This window comes from Glandiceps talaboti, chromosome 6, assembly GCF_964340395.1.
Source record: "Glandiceps talaboti chromosome 6, keGlaTala1.1, whole genome shotgun sequence".
NCBI lineage: Eukaryota > Metazoa > Hemichordata > Enteropneusta > Spengelidae > Glandiceps > Glandiceps talaboti.
The window spans coordinates 3,160,475-3,180,924 of NC_135554.1; the positions used below are offsets into that span (position 1 = coordinate 3,160,475).

A 20,450-nucleotide genomic window follows, 5' to 3' on the forward strand; every position below is an offset into this window, starting at 1 on the left:
TTTGGTCTCCGCTCTGTCTCCGTGCGTATGTTTGACTACGATGTCAGTCCGATGTCATTTACATGACGAGGATTATTGCTGGATAGTGCCAAAACATATGGAAACGATTTTTGAGAAATCTGGAAAGAATTTAATACGATTTCTCAACTTTCAAATTTGAATGAAACAAATATTTATGATGCCTCCATGATTGTATTTGTAGTCTTGTCAGTTCGCGTTACGTTCATCTCCACAACATGCACAGAGCTAGAGATCGTAGAGAACAGTCGACAGGTATAGGAACTAGACTAGGCAGTGATGTATGATCTATGTGTACAACATAGACAGTTGTCCTTGAAATTTGATGATCATTACAGAAATAAAAGAGTTGCCAACGTTAGATTTGTTTATGAATTATATCACTCGTTTATCAGTATCAAATGTCGCACTAAATGTTTCAAACATGTCTTGCTTCGGGGTCATCAGAAAATTAAACTGAAAGTATGGGAATTCTTGATCGAAATATATTCAGTCATCAAATCCTCAGGTTTCTGACAATTTCCAATACTTGTTACAAGAAAGGCTGCATTCCAAGAATATTTGGTTAGCTACATGTATTACATCTGATGCCATATACGTGACACGCACGATCATTGTCCAGTTTGCACCACATGGTGTGCCTCGCCTCCTGTACACGAACCGTACGTCTATCTTGTCTGTCAGTGCTACATTTTGCTTCCTCTCTTCATTTTTCTCAGATGTTTTAAGAATTTGAAAATAGCCAGTGTCCGATCGACAAAATTTCTTTCCACTGAAGTTTAGAAAACATTTAGTTCTACTCTACGTAAACGTCACGGTGTTGTTGCATCATACATCATGAGACGTCACATTGACCTCACACTTCGCTTCGCGCTTCCTTCAACGTCCGGTCCCTATGAAACTAGTTTGAAGGCTTTCGCCAGTCTTGTTTTAATCCTCAAATGTTTTCCAAATAATTATGAATTTATTTCTTTCTTTTTTACACTTTGGGTATTTTACTTATTAGTACTTCTGGGAAACTCTAATTATCCGACCTTAGAATTTTTTTCAATGGTCGTCAGGTTTTAGTACTTTCCTTAGCCTGTCCCACAACCAAACTGTTGTACGTGGTTATACTTATAAGTTATAGCTGGGCGTTGTGACCGGTAGGTAACCGGCTATTATCTACATCACTGCCTACTAGGTATAGGTACGTCAACGACACAACTACTTGACAGAAAACACTTGTCGCGCGCACAAAAAGTTGTATGAAATTGTGATTTTACTAAGGAGTGTAGCAACCCAGAACGTACATCGATCAAACTGAGAAACATTTTGGTTTCATTTTATGTCATTCTATTTCAGTAACAATGTATCATTTTCACGTACCGTTCGCACATGTGAGCTTGATTTTAGGCAAAATATTGGGCTAACAGAGTGCACACAGACTCTTTTGTTCGCTTGTATTGTTTGCATTCGGTATTTGGCATTTCGCACGTTGTTTATTTGCACCATTCACAGTGTCTTATCATGGTTTGTGTAACTTGTAAGCCTAATTGACAACTGGCCAACGGTTTTTACTAGACAAAATTGAAACAAATTTTGGGTCAGTTTGACGGTAAACCTGCTATATTGGCTACCAAACTTAGTTAACGTCAGTTATTTCTACTCATGTTGCATCACTATATATTTACAAACAGTATATATGAAATATGAGAGCCATGTGAAACTTTTTCAGTGCAAAATGGGATGAAGACATGAGGGCAAAGTCAGTGCTCCTTACAGCAGTTTGAATTTCCCGCATATGCATACATTACCCATAATCCTCTTTATATAGTGGACCTTGGCCTTTAAGCATATATTGATCTCATCAGTGACATGCAAATTAGGTGTAAAAATATGAATTTTGGTCAAAAACTTATATCTCAAAATACTTGGTCAATGAGTCTGAAACTTGGTGAGATGTTTCTAGAAGTGTCATCCTCAGATTTTCTTCAAAATATTTTGACACAGTTGACCCTAGCAGCCATGACCACGCCCTTAGCAACAACCAAATGGCAGTATATTTTGGTCAAATAACATCATCTGGTAGGCAAGTAAGTAAACATTCAAAAAATGTATGCAAATATCCCAAGCAACAATGACCCCGCCCATAGCAACAGCCAAAAGGTGGTGTATTTCACAAAGATAACAACAGGGATTAATAGACAATTGAATAAAACATTCAAAAAAATGTATGTAAGTGTGCCTAGCAACAAGACCATGCCCATGGCAACAGCCAATGATCACATATCTTGCAAAGATAACAACAGGGATTAATAGCCAAATGAATAAACAATGTCATTCATATGTGGCTATCACATAATAAGTCTACATACATGGTTATCACATAATAAGTCCACATACATGGCTATCACACAGTAAGTCTACATACATGGCTATCACATAATAAGTCCACATACATGGCTATCACATAATAAGTCCACATACATGGCTATCACACATAGATGGCTATCACACAATAAGTCTACATACATGGTTATCACATAATAAGTCTACATACATGGCTATCACACAGTAAGTCTACATACATGGCTATCACATAATAAGTCCACATACATGGCTATCACATAATAAGTCTACATACATGGCTATCACACAGTAAGTCTACATACATGGCTATCACACAGTAAGTCTACATACATGGCTATCACACAGTAAGTCCACATACATGGCTATCACATAGTAAGTCTACATACATGGCTATCACATAATAAGTCCACATACATGGCTATCACACAGTAAGTCTACATACATGGCTATCACATAATAAGTCTACATACATGGTTATCACATAATAAGTCTACATACATGGCTATCACATAATAAGTCTACATACATGGCTATCACATAATAAGTCTACATACATGGTTATCATATAATAAGTCTACATACATGGCTATCACACAGTAAGTCTACATACATGGCTATCACATAATAAGTCTACATACATGGCTATCACACAGTAAGTCTACATACATGGCTATCACATAATAAGTCTACATACATGGCTATCACACAGTAAGTCTACATACATGGCTATCACATAATAAGTCTACATACATGGCTATCACATAATAAGTCCACATACATGGCTATCACATAATAAGTCTACATACATGGCTATCACACAGTAAGTCTACATACATGGCTATCACACAGTAAGTCCACATACATGGCTATCACATAATAAGTCTACATACATGGCTATCACATAATAAGTCTACATACATGGCTATCACATAATAAGTCTACATACATGGCTATCACACAGTAAGTCTACATACATGGCTATCACATAGTAAGTCCACATACATGGCTAGTACATAGTAAGTCCACATACATTGCTATCACACAGTAAGTCCACATACATGGCTATCACATAATAAGTCCACATACATGGCTATCACATAATAAGTCTACATACATGGCTATCACATAATAAGTCTACATACATGGCTATCACACAGTAAGTCTACATACATGGCTATCACATAATAAGTCCACATACATGGCTATCACATAATAAGTCCACATACATGGCTATCACATAATAAGTCTACATACATGGTTATCACATAATAAGTCCACATACATGGCTATCACACAGTAAGTCCACATACATGGCTATCACATAATAAGTCTACATACATGGCTATCACACATAGATGGCTATCACACAAAGGAGAGATGAAAGTAAACATATTCAGATGAGCATTAGACGGGTTGTTATCCAGTGAAAGTATAAGATATACATGTAGTTTGTAGTGAAGAAAGTCAATCTGCAACAAAGTGTGCATAAAGTTTATGAGCACTTCAATTTTACAGCCATTAAATAGTGTAAGGTCAGTTGAGTGCAAGCACCAGCTTTGTAAGGTCTAAGGGGTGATGCTTCTCTCTATATCAACTTTCAAGTACACAATGTCAACTGTACTTCAATCTGTCTCACCAGTGTACTGTGTGTTGGTTGCCAGGTTCCTCCACTACTCAACTAACTCTGGTACACACTGAGGCAGATTTCACTAAAAGTTGTTGGTATTTTGGACTATACTATTAAAGATCGACAAAGAGTTTTGACGTACTAGTAGATTGTCAGTTCATAAACAAGTTTTAACTGGCAAAGTTACGATCTCAGGTTTGTTCAGATTTGTTGTGTCACCAAAGGTACCTTTCCCTGGGATGATGCTGTCTGGTATTCGGAATGGGTTTTGTTCACCTTTGACTCCAAAATGCTTTGTAGTGTCATTTGTTGCACATTAACAACTGACTGCAAACATTTCAAAAAGTCACTTGTTGCACATTACCCACTGACTGGAAACATTTCAAAAAGTCACTGTTGCTTTCACAAGTTTCCAAAAAGTGACTTTTAATAATTCAGTTGTGTGGTTGTCATTTACCATTTTCCCTTCATTTGTCAGTTGTCACTTACTGGTTTGCCTGTTATTTGTCAGTTGTGTGGTTGTCACTTACTGGTTTGCCTGTTATTTGTCAGTTGTGTGGTTGTCATTTACCAGTTTGCCTGTCAGTTGTGTGGTTGTCACTTACTGGTTTGCCTGTTATTTTTCAGTTGTGTGGTTGTCATTTACTGGTTTACCTTCAGTCAGTTTTCTGTAAGTGTGCCACTGTTTCAAACATTTGCCCCAATTTTGGGGAATATATTGTCTCTGATGTCATTCAACTCCTGTCATGTTTGTATCAGCAATCATCATTGTCTACATAACAGTTCCATCCCAGTTATGTCACTTTCATTGAGTGCTGTGATTTATCAATGAACGTGGCATCTTCCTTATATAGTTATTCATTGTGTTTGTCCCAAGTCGATATTCTTTGTATCTATTTTGAAATTTTGGGTGATTTCAACATCAGTAAATTGGGGGAAATTAAAGTGTATTGTGATCCTTATCAAGTTGTACGAATACAAATACAGAGAGTCAGCAGCTATGTTTCCTTCAAAATTTGTTGGTGGAAGACAGTTGAAAATAGAGGGTTGCCATGGTGATACAGACTACACCATTCAAAGTATATCATGTTTAGAGTGAATCATTAGATATGACTATATGTGATATTTCAGAAGTCTTCCAACCCTCTTTACCTTGACTTGTCGATCCCATTCAATTGTTTTTTATGGTCTTACAAAGGAAAGTGGTATGGATTGGTCAAAGGTCAAAGGTCTGTCTTGACAGTCAAACAACACATGTTGTTTGATTTTACCAAATACTGAGATCATAAAGTCAGAATTCAAGCAAAGCAAAATACTACATCAGTTCTATCAGTTGATGTCAAGTCAGACTGCATCACTTCTACTAGACTTCACTTAAAAAACATCATCTATTTCCTATAGTCTACCAGAGGGGGTGGCATGAGGGAGGGGGTGGGGTGAGGGAGGAGGTGGGGTGAGGGAAGGGGTTGTAGGTTGAGTGGTGCTAATCTGTCTAATTTGTGTATGGCATGTTAAAGCTATAAATCTTTCACCATTGTATGTCAGCACAATGTATGATTATGTCACTGATTCTGCAGTACTCGTGTACAGAAATTAAAACATTCAAAACCACATATTCAGACATCTAATTTGACATCTAGTGTAGTATATGATATAGTCAGACATCTAGTGTAGTAAATGATATAGTCAGACATCTAGTATAGTATATGATATAGTCAGAGATCTAGTGTAGTATATGATATAGTCAGACATCTAATGTAGTAAATGATATAGTCAGACATCTAGTGTAGTATATGATATAGTCAGACATCTAGTGTAGTATATGATATAGTCAGACATCTAGTATAGTATATGATATAGTCAGACATCTAGTGTAGTATATGATATAGTCAGACATCTAGTGTAGTATATGATATATTCAGACATCTAGTGTAGTATATGATATAGTCAGACATCTAGTGTAGTATATGATATAGTCAGACATCTAGTATAGTATATGATATAGTCAGACATCTAGTGTAGTATATGATATAGTCAGACATCTAGTATAGTATATGATATAGTCAGACATCTAGTATAGTATATGATATAGTCAGACATCTAGTGTAGTATATGATATAGTCAGACATCTAGTGTAGTATATGATATAGTCAGACATCTAGTGTAGTATATGATATAGTCAGACATCTAGTATAGTATATGATATAGTCAGACATCTAGTGTAGTAAATGATATAGTCAGACATCTAGTATAGTATATGATATAGTCAGACATCTAGTATAGTATATGATATAGTCAGACATCTAGTGTAGTATATGATATAGTCAGACATCTAGTGTAGTATATGATGTAGTCAGACATCTAGTATAGTATATGATATAGTCAGACATCTAGTGTAGTATATGATATAGTCAGACATCTAGTGTAGTATATGATATAGTCAGACATCTAGTATAGTATATGATATAGTCAGACATCTAGTGTAGTATATGATATAGTCAGACATCTAGTGTAGTATATGATATAGTCAGACATCTAGTGTAGTATATGATATAGTCAGACATCTAGTGTAGTATATGATATAGTCAGACATCTAGTATAGTATATGATATAGTCAGACATCTAGTGTAGTATATGATATAGTCAGAGATCTAGTATAGTATATGATATAGTCAGACATCTAGTATAGTATATGATATAGTCAGACATCTAGTGTAGTATATGATATAGTCAGACATCTAGTGTAGTATATGATATAGTCAGACATCTAGTATAGTATATGATATAGTCAGACATCTAGTGTAGTATATGATATAGTCAGACATCTAGTGTAGTATATGATATAGTCAGACATCTAGTGTAGTATATGATATAGTCAGACATCTAGTGTAGTATATGATATAGTCAGACATCTAGTATAGTATATGATATAGTCAGACATCTAGTATAGTATATGATATAGTCAGAGATCTAGTGTAGTATATGATATAGTCAGACATCTAGTGTAGTATATGATATAGTCAGACATCTAGTGTAGTATATGATATAGTCAGACATCTAGTGTAGTATATGATATAGTCAGACATCTAGTGTAGTATATGATATAGTCAGACATCTAGTGTAGTATATGATATAGTCAGACATCTAGTATAGTATATGATATAGTCAGACATCTAGTATAGTATATGATATAGTCAGACATCTAGTATAGTATATGATATAGTCAGACATCTAGTGTAGTATATGATATAGTCAGACATCTAGTATAGTATATGATATAGTCAGACATCTAGTATAGTATATGATATAGTCAGAGATCTAGTGTAGTATATGATATAGTCAGACATCTAGTATAGTATATGATATAGTCAGACATCTAGTGTAGTATATGATATAGTCAGACATCTAGTATAGTATATGATATAGTCAGACATCTAGTATAGTATATGATATAGTCAGACATCTAGTATAGTATATGATATAGTCAGACATCTAGTATAGTATATGATATAGTCAGACATCTAGTGTAGTATATGATATAGTCAGACATCTAGTATAGTATATGATATAGTCAGACATCTAGTATAGTATATGATATAGTCAGAGATCTAGTGTAGTATATGATATAGTCAGACATCTAGTGTAGTATATGATATAGTCAGACATCTAGTGTAGTATATGATATAGTCAGACATCTAGTATAGTATATGATATAGTCAGACATCTAGTATAGTATATGATATAGTCAGACATCTAGTGTAGTATATGATATAGTCAGACATCTAGTGTAGTAAATGATATAGTCAGACATCTAGTGTAGTATATGATATAGTCAGACATCTAGTGTAGTATATGATATAGTCAGACATCTAGTGTAGTATATGATATAGTCAGACATCTAGTATAGTATATGATATAGTCAGACATCTAGTATAGTATATGATATAGTCAGACATCTAGTGTAGTATATGATATAGTCAGACATCTAGTGTAGTATATGATATAGTCATACATCTAGTGTAGTATATGATATAGTCAGACATCTAGTATAGTATATGATATAGTCAGACATCTAGTGTAGTATATGATATAGTCAGACATCTAGTGTAGTATATGATATAGTCAGACATCTAGTGTAGTATATGATATAGTCAGACATCTAGTATAGTATATGATATAGTCAGACATCTAGTGTAGTAAATGATATAGTCAGACATCTAGTATAGTATATGATATAGTCAGACATCTAGTGTAGTATATGATATAGTCAGACATCTAGTGTAGTATATGATATAGTCAGACATCTAGTATAGTATATGATATAGTCAGACATCTAGTATAGTATATGATATAGTCAGACATCTAGTATAGTATATGATATAGTCAGACATCTAGTGTAGTATATGATATAGTCAGACATCTAGTGTAGTATATGATATAGTCAGACATCTAGTGTAGTATATGATATAGTCAGACATCTAGTGTAGTATATGATATAGTCAGACATCTAGTGTAGTATATGATATAGTCAGACATCTAGTGTAGTAAATGATATAGTCAGACATCTAGTGTAGTATATGATATAGTCAGACATCTAGTATAGTATATGATATAGTCAGAGATCTAGTATAGTATATGATATAGTCAGACATCTAGTGTAGTATATGATATAGTCAGACATCTAGTATAGTATATGATATAGTCAGAGATCTAGTGTAGTATATGATATAGTCAGAGATCTAGTGTAGTATATGATATAGTCAGAGATCTAGTATAGTATATGATATAGTCAGACATCTAGTGTAGTATATGATATAGTCAGACATCTAGTGTAGTATATGATATAGTCAGACATCTAGTATAGTATATGATATAGTCAGACATCTAGTATAGTATATGATATAGTCAGACATCTAGTATAGTATATGATATAGTCAGACATCTAGTGTAGTATATGATATAGTCAGACATCTAGTGTAGTATATGATATAGTCAGACATCTAGTGTAGTATATGATATAGTCAGACATCTAGTGTAGTATATGATATAGTCAGACATCTAGTGTAGTATATGATATAGTCAGACATCTAGTGTAGTAAATGATATAGTCAGACATCTAGTGTAGTATATGATATAGTCAGACATCTAGTGTAGTATATGATATAGTCAGACATCTAGTGTAGTATATGATATAGTCAGACATCTAGTATAGTATATGATATAGTCAGACATCTAGTGTAGTATATGATATAGTCAGACATCTAGTGTAGTATATGATATAGTCAGACATCTAGTGTAGTATATGATATAGTCAGACATCTCGTGTAGTATATGATATAGTCAGACATCTAGTGTAGTATATGATATAGTCAGAGATCTAGTATAGTATATGATATAGTCAGACATCTAGTGTAGTATATGATATAGTCAGACATCTAGTGTAGTAAATGATATAGTCAGACATCTAGTGTAGTATATGATATAGTCAGACATCTAGTGTAGTATATGATATAGTCAGACATCTAGTGTAGTATATGATATAGTCAGACATCTAGTGTAGTATATGATATAGTCAGACATCTAGTATAGTATATGATATAGTCAGAGATCTAGTGTAGTATATGATATAGTCAGACATCTAGTGTAGTATATGATATAGTCAGACATCTAGTATAGTATATGATATAGTCAGACATCTAGTGTAGTATATGATATAGTCAGACATCTAGTGTAGTATATGATATAGTCAGACATCTAGTGTAGTATATGATATAGTCAGACATCTAGTGTAGTATATGATATAGTCAGACATCTAGTATAGTATATGATATAGTCAGACATCTAGTATAGTATATGATATAGTCAGACATCTAGTATAGTATATGATGTAGTCAGACATCTAGTGTAGTATATGATATAGTCAGACATCTAGTGTAGTATATGATATAGTCAGACATCTAGTGTAGTATATGATATAGTCAGACATCTAGTGTAGTATATGATATAGTCAGACATCTAGTATAGTATATGATATATTCAGACATCTAGTATAGTATATGATATAGTCATACATCTAATGTAGTATATGATATAGTCAGACATCTAGTGTAGTATATGATATAGTCAGACATCTAGTGTAGTATATGATATAGTCAGACATCTAGTATAGTATATGATATAGTCAGACATCTAGTGTAGTATATGATATAGTCAGACATCTAGTGTAGTATATGATATAGTCAGACATCTAGTATAGTATATGATATAGTCAGACATCTAGTGTAGTAAATGATATAGTCAGACATCTAGTGTAGTATATGATATAGTCAGACATCTAGTGTAGTATATGATATAGTCAGACATCTAGTGTAGTATATGATATAGTCAGACATCTAGTATAGTATATGATATAGTCAGACATCTAGTATAGTATATGATATAGTCAGACATCTAGTATAGTATATGATATAGTCAGACATCTAGTGTAGTATATGATATAGTCAGACATCTAGTGTAGTATATGATATAGTCAGACATCTAGTATAGTATATGATATAGTCATACATCTAGTGTAGTATATGATATAGTCAGACATCTAGTGTAGTATATGATATAGTCAGACATCTAGTGTAGTATATGATATAGTCAGAGATCTAGTGTAGTATATGATATAGTCAGACATCTAGTATAGTATATGATATAGTCAGACATCTAGTATAGTATATGATATAGTCAGACATCTAGTGTAGTATATGATATAGTCAGACATCTAGTGTAGTATATGATATAGTCAGACATCTAGTGTAGTATATGATATAGTCAGACATCTAGTGTAGTATATGATATAGTCAGACATCTAGTATAGTATATGATATAGTCAGACATCTAGTGTAGTATATGATATAGTCAGACATCTAGTGTAGTATATGATATAGTCAGACATCTAGTGTAGTATATGATATAGTCAGACATCTAGTATAGTATATGATATAGTCAGACATCTAGTGTAGTATATGATATAGTCAGACATCTAGTGTAGTATATGATATAGTCAGACATCTAGTGTAGTATATGATATAGTCAGACATCTAGTGTAGTAAATGATATAGTCAGACATCTAGTGTAGTATATGATATAGTCAGACATCTAGTGTAGTAAATGATATAGTCAGACATCTAGTGTAGTATATGATATAGTCAGACATCTAGTGTAGTATATGATATAGTCAGACATCTAGTGTAGTATATGATATAGTCAGACATCTAGTATAGTATATGATATAGTCAGACATCTAGTGTAGTATATGATATAGTCAGACATCTAGTGTAGTATATGATATAGTCAGACATCTAGTGTAGTATATGATATAGTCAGACATCTAGTGTAGTATATGATATAGTCAGACATCTAGTGTAGTATATGATATAGTCAGAGATCTAGTATAGTATATGATATAGTCAGACATCTAGTGTAGTAAATGATATAGTCAGACATCTAGTGTAGTATATGATATAGTCAGACATCTAGTGTAGTAAATGATATAGTCAGACATCTAGTGTAGTATATGATATAGTCAGACATCTAGTGTAGTATATGATATAGTCAGACATCTAGTGTAGTATATGATATAGTCAGACATCTAATGTAGTATATGATATAGTCAGACATCTAGTGTAGTATATGATATAGTCAGACATCTAGTATAGTATATGATATAGTCAGACATCTAGTGTAGTATATGATATAGTCAGACATCTAGTGTAGTATATGATATAGTCAGACATCTAGTATAGTATATGATATAGTCAGACATCTAGTGTAGTATATGATATAGTCAGACATCTAGTATAGTATATGATATAGTCAGACATCTAGTGTAGTATATGATATAGTCAGACATCTAGTATAGTATATGATATAGTCAGACATCTAGTGTAGTATATGATATAGTCAGACATCTAGTGTAGTATATGATATAGTCAGACATCTAGTGTAGTATATGATATAGTCAGACATCTAGTGTAGTATATGATATAGTCAGACATCTAGTATAGTATATGATATAGTCAGACATCTAGTATAGTATATGATATAGTCAGACATCTAGTGTAGTATATGATATAGTCAGACATCTAGTGTAGTATATGATATAGTCAGACATCTAGTGTAGTATATGATATAGTCAGACATCTAGTATAGTATATGATATAGTCAGACATCTAGTGTAGTATATGATATAGTCAGACATCTAGTGTAGTATATGATATAGTCAGACATCTAGTATAGTATATGATATAGTCAGAGATCTAGTGTAGTATATGATATAGTCAGACATCTAGTGTAGTATATGATATAGTCAGACATCTAGTGTAGTATATGATATAGTCAGACATCTAGTATAGTATATGATATAGTCAGACATCTAGTGTAGTATATGATATAGTCAGACATCTAGTGTAGTATATGATATAGTCAGACATCTAGTGTAGTATATGATATAGTCAGACATCTAGTGTAGTATATGATATAGTCAGACATCTAGTGTAGTATATGATATAGTCAGACATCTAGTGTAGTATATGATATAGTCAGACATCTAGTGTAGTATATGATATAGTCAGACATCTAGTGTAGTATATGATATAGTCAGACATCTAGTATAGTATATGATATAGTCAGACATCTAGTGTAGTATATGATATAGTCAGACATCTAGTGTAGTATATGATATAGTCAGACATCTAGTATAGTATATGATATAGTCAGACATCTAATGTAGTATATGATATAGTCAGACATCTAGTATAGTATATGATATAGTCAGACATCTAGTGTAGTATATGATATAGTCAGACATCTAGTATAGTATATGATATAGTCAGACATCTAGTGTAGTATATGATATAGTCAGACATCTAGTATAGTATATGATATAGTCAGACATCTAGTATAGTATATGATATAGTCAGACATCTAGTGTAGTATATGATATAGTCAGACATCTAGTATAGTATATGATATAGTCAGACATCTAGTGTAGTATATGATATAGTCAGACATCTAGTATAGTATATGATATAGTCAGACATCTAGTGTAGTATATGATATAGTCAGACATCTAGTGTAGTATATGATATATTCAGACATCTAGTATAGTATATGATATAGTCAGAGATCTAGTGTAGTATATGATATAGTCAGAGATCTAGTGTAGTATATGATATATTCAGACATCTAGTATAGTATATGATATAGTCAGACATCTAGTGTAGTATATGATATATTCAGACATCTAGTGTAGTATATGATATAGTCAGAGATCTAGTGTAGTATATGATATAGTCAGACATCTAGTATAGTATATGATATAGTCAGACATCTAGTATAGTATATGATATAGTCAGAGATCTAGTGTAGTATATGATATAGTCAGACATCTAGTGTAGTATATGATATAGTCAGACATCTAGTGTAGTATATGATATAGTCAGACATCTAGTGTAGTATATGATATAGTCAGACATCTAGTGTAGTATATGATATAGTCAGACATCTAGTATAGTATATGATATAGTCAGACATCTAGTGTAGTATATGATATAGTCAGACATCTAGTATAGTATATGATATAGTCAGACATCTAGTATAGTATATGATATAGTCAGACATCTAGTGTAGTAAATGATATAGTCAGAGATCTAGTGTAGTATATGATGTAGTCAGACATCTAGTATAGTAAATGATATAGTCAGACATCTAGTATAGTATATGATGTAGTCAGACATCTAGTGTAGTATATGATATAGTCAGACATCTAGTATAGTATATGATGTAGTCAGACATCTAGTGTAGTATATGATATAGTCAGACATCTAGTGTAGTATATGATATAGTCAGACATCTAGTATAGTATATGATATAGTCAGAGATCTAGTATAGTATATGATATAGTCAGACATCTAGTGTAGTATATGATATAGTCAGACATCTAGTGTAGTATATGATGTAGTCAGACATCTAGTGTAGTATATGATATAGTCAGAGATCTAGTGTAGTATATGATATAGTCAGACATCTAGTGTAGTATATGATATAGTCAGACATCTAGTGTAGTATATGATATAGTCAGACATCTAGTGTAGTATATGATATAGTCAGACATCTAGTGTAGTATATGATATAGTCAGAGATCTAGTATAGTATATGATATAGTCAGACATCTAGTGTAGTATATGATATAGTCAGAGATCTAGTGTAGTATATGATATAGTCAGACATCTAGTGTAGTATATGATATAGTCAGACATCTAGTGTAGTATATGATATAGTCAGACATCTAGTGTAGTATATGATATAGTCAGACATCTAGTATAGTATATGATATAGTCAGACATCTAGTGTAGTATATGATATAGTCAGACATCTAGTGTAGTATATGATGTAGTCAGACATCTAGTGTAGTATATGATATAGTCAGAGATCTAGTGTAGTATATGATATAGTCAGACATCTAGTATAGTATATGATATAGTCAGACATCTAGTATAGTATATGATATAGTCAGAGATCTAGTGTAGTATATGATATAGTCAGAGATCTAGTGTAGTATATGATATAGTCAGACATCTAGTATAGTATATGATGTAGTCAGACATCTAGTGTAGTATATGATATAGTCAGAGATCTAGTGTAGTATATGATATAGTCAGACATCTAGTATAGTATATGATGTAGTCAGACATCTAGTGTAGTATATGATATAGTCAGAGATCTAGTATAGTATATGATATAGTCAGACATCTAGTGTAGTATATGATATAGTCAGACATCTAGTGTAGTATATGATGTAGTCAGACATCTAGTGTAGTATATGATATAGTCAGAGATCTAGTGTAGTATATGATATAGTCAGACATCTAGTATAGTATATGATATAGTCAGACATCTAGTATAGTATATGATATAGTCAGAGATCTAGTGTAGTATATGATATAGTCAGAGATCTAGTGTAGTATATGATATAGTCAGACATCTAGTATAGTATATGATGTAGTCAGACATCTAGTGTAGTATATGATGTAGTCAGACATCTAGTATAGTATATGATATAGTCAGACATCTAGTGTAGTATATGATATAGTCAGACATCTAGTGTAGTATATGATATAGTCAGACATCTAGTGTAGTATATGATATAGTCAGACATCTAGTGTAGTATATGATATAGTCAGACATCTAGTATAGTATATGATATAGTCAGACATCTAGTGTAGTAAATGATATAGTCAGACATCTAGTGTAGTATATGATATAGTCAGACATCTAGTGTAGTATATGATATAGTCAGACATCTAGTGTAGTATATGATATAGTCAGACATCTAGTATAGTATATGATATAGTCAGACATCTAGTATAGTATATGATATAGTCAGACATCTAGTATAGTATATGATATAGTCAGACATCTAGTGTAGTATATGATATAGTCAGACATCTAGTATAGTATATGATATAGTCAGACATCTAGTGTAGTATATGATATAGTCAGACATCTAGTGTAGTATATGATATAGTCAGACATCTAGTGTAGTATATGATATAGTCAGACATCTAGTGTAGTATATGATATAGTCAGACATCTAGTGTAGTATATGATATAGTCAGACATCTAGTGTAGTATATGATATAGTCAGACATCTAGTATAGTATATGATATAGTCAGACATCTAGTGTAGTATATGATATAGTCAGACATCTAGTGTAGTATATGATATAGTCAGACATCTAGTGTAGTATATGATATAGTCAGACATCTAGTGTAGTATATGATATAGTCAGACATCTAGTATAGTATATGATATAGTCAGACATCTAGTGTAGTATATGATATAGTCAGACATCTAGTATAGTATATGATATAGTCAGACATCTAGTGTAGTATATGATATAGTCAGACATCTAGTATAGTATATGATATAGTCAGACATCTAGTGTAGTATATGATATAGTCAGACATCTAGTATAGTATATGATATAGTCAGACATCTAGTGTAGTATATGATATAGTCAGACATCTAGTATAGTATATGATATAGTCAGACATCTAGTATAGTATATGATATAGTCAGACATCTAGTGTAGTATATGATATAGTCAGAGATCTAGTATAGTATATGATATAGTCAGACATCTAGTGTAGTATATGATATAGTCAGAGATCTAGTGTAGTATATGATATAGTCAGACATCTAGTATAGTATATGATATAGTCAGACATCTAGTGTAGTATATGATATAGTCAGACATCTAGTGTAGTATATGATATAGTCATACATCTAATGTAGTATATGATATAGTCATACATCTAGTATAGTATATGATATAGTCAGACATCTAGTGTAGTAAATGATATAGTCAGACATCTAGTGTGAAAAACAAGTCTGTTTGTACAGGTCATAGCCCCAGTCCCACTTGTTTATAGTAAGATTGTTTGCAGATGGTTCTAATAGTAATCTTGACAATATATTGTCACAGGCCATTTGCCATGATGGAACACTAGAGGGCAGTCATCATCACCTCTAGACCAAGCACTTTGACAAAGTATAGTGGTGACATTGCATCTATTTTGGGAAAGATTGGGGACAATGGTATTTACCACAGACTATTGTTGATAAAAAACATGCAACTTGGGATTTATGATTTTTGGCATAACTGAACTGACAAGGTTCAGTAGTGCTATAGGCATCAAGTGGTGTGTGTGTGTGTGTGTGTGTGTGTGTGTGTGTGTGTGTGTGTGTGTGTGTGTGTGTGTGTGTGTGTGTGTGTGTGTGTGTGTGTGTGTGTGTGTGTGTGTGTGTGTGTGTGTGTGTGTGTGTGTGTGTGTGTGTGTGTGTGTGTGTGTGTGTGTGTGTGTGTGTGTGTGTGTGTGGACAGCTTAAACTCGAACACCAGACCGATTGCCTTGGTACGTGGTGGGGACATTACTTTTGGTGTCTATAATAATAATCTTTACTTATACTGGCTAGTTCTTTAAGTACATAAACACTTGTCTTGTATGTTTGATGTCGTTAGGCATGGTTATGACACACCCCAGTCCTCCTATGGAACCAGCACAACACCAAAGTAACCAGCGAAGACAAGCAGCATATCATTGTATAGACTTAGTACAGCATAATCACCATGTAATCCATAGCGCAGGACAAATGATGGTCAACCATCAACAAATGCGTCATCCAAGTCCACGACAGTTTGCCAATATTCCTACATTTGAGGAGACACTGTCCCCAACAGTGCCATATGATACACTAGAAAAAATGGAGAGGGTTTTATCTGCCAGATCGCTGACCATTGAGAGAGCACTGTCTGCTCATTCCTTGACTGACAGAGGTAGGTTCACTTTTCTCTAACAAACAGTGGAATTGAAATTTTCCATGTTGGTCCATCAACTCATTCTTCCCGGAACACACAATATATGAATACGTATTTTCAATTTTTTGAAGCAGAAATTGATTAATTCTTACCTTGGCAACCCTCACACAAACTTGGCGCCATGTTGAAAACACAATAGATAGTGGGAAAACAGGACTTGTGTGTCCGTAGCTATGTGGATTTAAGTACAACTAAATCCTCTTACCTGGTTCTATGTAGAATATCCTCTTGTATTTTTGTAATCATTACTATATTGATCAGACTTTGAACTGACATTTATTACTGATAATGTATGCCTTGTTTTAACATCCTTGTACAACATTGTAAAAAAAAAAAAATTGACCTACCTACCCAATGTGATGGGCTAGGTTGCCCATTGAATGGCCTTATAGCTTGACATAATAACTTCTTAATATCTTAGTAAGATGATGAAGGCCATACAGAAATAATGTTGCAATGATGATGTCATTTTGTTTATCATGTAATACTATGCAGTTCCATTGCCACAAAATTAATGCTCTACCTACTACCACAGTAGTAATAATATGTTGCCATAGTAATTAGTAATACCCATACAGTTGCCATAGTAATTATCTATACTGTTGCCATAGTAATTACCCATGGTATTGTCATAGTAATACTGTATGCTATTGCCAAAGTAATTACCCATGTTGTTGCCATAGTAATTACCCATACTGTTGCCATGGTAATTACCAATACTGTTGCCATATAATTACCCATACTGTTGCCATAGTAATTACGCATACTGTTGCCATAGTAGTTACCCATGCTGTTGCCATAGTAGCTAACCACACTGTTGCCATAGTAGTTACCCATATTGTTGCCATATATGTAGGAAAGATAAAATTAAAATGAAGTTTAATTTTCAAACTAATATTGTTTTTATTTTATACTTGATGCATAAATGATAACAGATATATACTTAAATTAGATACATTCCATGTACATATCTTGTTCTACATTTACAACCATAGATGCATTATGATATTTATTAGTTATTAATTGCTAATGGTTGTTGCATTATTTTACCATTGCTAGGTGATCTACCAAATACACCCAGTGATTATGGAGCATCAGGGTTAGACAGTGAAGTACTGCAGATGAATGCTGTAGATCGTTGTCCAAGTCAACTCTCAGCTGTTTATGCTGATTGACAATCAGTGGACTACTCTGACCAAAGCTAGTGATTGGACCATCTTAGGGAGCATCTGCACAGCTTGTATTTATATGCTAATTAGTAGCAATTCTGTGGGATGAGATTGTTGATGTAGATTGGATTGGATTGGACAATTTTGCCATCCTTCACCTGAATGTTTTGATAAGGATAAATATCGGCAAATTGATGGGATGGGGTTGGGGAGTAGATCGGCAAATTGATGGGATGGGGTTGGGGAGTAGATCGGCAAATTGATGGGATGGGGTTGGGGAGTAGATCGGCAAATTGATGGGATGGGGTTGGAAAGTAGATTATATAAAAAATATAGCATGGGGAGTAGATCGGCAAATTGATGGGATGGGGTTGGGGAGTAGATCGGCAAATTGATGGGATGGGGTTGGGGAGTAGATTATATAAAAAATATAGCATATATTGTGTTAAACTTTAAAAATTATGTATGTATCCAAGTTTATTGTCATTTCAAATAATGTGAAATATTTAACATGGTTGACATAACAAAAATTAATTACAAACAAATTATTATAAATTCTAATTTTTTTGGCATATCATCTGGATTTCAACTTTGTATGAAAAGTGATATGAAGAAACAGTACTGAAAAATAAATAATATCGTGAGAGAATGTCTGTATTAAAACCAAAGTGTTATTCTGCTTAATGTGTTTTTGTTGTTTTGGCATTTGCAGCTGTAAGTGTAGAATGAGACGTGCAGATAGTATGTCAGAGTTTTGACAAATCTCGTCTGCAATACTAGGATAACAGTGTGACATAGAATTTTTTTTTTTAAATTACTCCAAAATTCCATTCCATTTACTTGTTTGTGATGGTCTTATTTCATTCTTCCAGTTGAGAATTCATTATAAACCAATATATATTATGCATGTAACTTGTTAAACCAAAGTTTCGTAAGTGATGATGTATTCTGATCAGTATTCTTTCCTTTAACCAAAATATTGAGCAGAAATTTGCACTTCTACATTCTTTAAACAAACTATTTTTTTGCACCGAACTGCTGTGAGTATATATATATATACATACCATCCTGTAATGACAGATGTCAAGCAGTACTTGATTTGAAATCAGAGTTGACTGAAATTATGATGTATAAGAGGACAACATAGCACCTAATAATAGTTTGAGACTCTATCATTCTCTTATCTCCAATTAAGTCAGGTAGTTGATATTTTTTTCACTCATAATCAAGTGTTTTCATGAATGTTGCAAAGTCTACAATGTCATCATCAACAACATTAATCTTCTGTAGTATCAGAATCAGAACCATTTCTTTCTGCAAGTAAGATTTATTGTAATTTAGTTATTTTTCCTAAATAGTATTGCATGTTCAAGGCCCAATGTAGACATTTAAAATTCTATTATTTCTAGTGACATGATTCTTGCAACCATTTAAGGCAATCCTTTCTTTTTGGACAGAGATATTTGATGAGAAATAACAATAATTGTTGGCAGTGAGTAATAAGAAGTACCAAGATGAAATGTCAACATTGAATTGAAATGTCTTTGTCATGTATACCAAAGATTTCCACTTACAAAGGTATGCTTTGGATCCTGACTTTTGTGAATATGTAGTCCACCAATTGTAAAACAATTATTGAGTGCATTTCTGCAGGATTTGTTAGCACAACCGAACTTAGATTCAGTAGTGCTGTAGGCATGATGAAATGACTGTCTGTGTGTGTATACATATATATTGCTTTGGTATTTGCTAGGAACATTATTTAGGACATGTAGATGGAAAATTGTTCAACTGTTCACATAAAAATATGTAAACTCCAAAACTACTGGGCAGATTGGTCTGAAATGTGGTTTG

The 20,450-nt window shown here is 33.0% G+C and overlaps 1 protein-coding gene across 1 annotated transcript in view; it reads left to right on the forward strand.

Annotated features, from left to right (window-relative positions):
• LOC144436380 (zinc finger protein GLIS3-like) overlaps nt 1-18,787 on the forward strand; it is a 111,763-nt gene extending 92,976 nt beyond the window's left edge. Inside the window, exons 9-10 of the mRNA XM_078125173.1 lie at nt 17,071-17,385; nt 18,487-18,787. Coding sequence (XP_077981299.1) covers nt 17,071-17,385; nt 18,487-18,602 — 431 coding nt within the window. The 3' untranslated portion in view covers nt 18,603-18,787. The remainder of the gene's footprint in view (nt 1-17,070; nt 17,386-18,486) is intronic.
• Nucleotides 18,788-20,450: the final 1,663 nt, after the last annotated feature.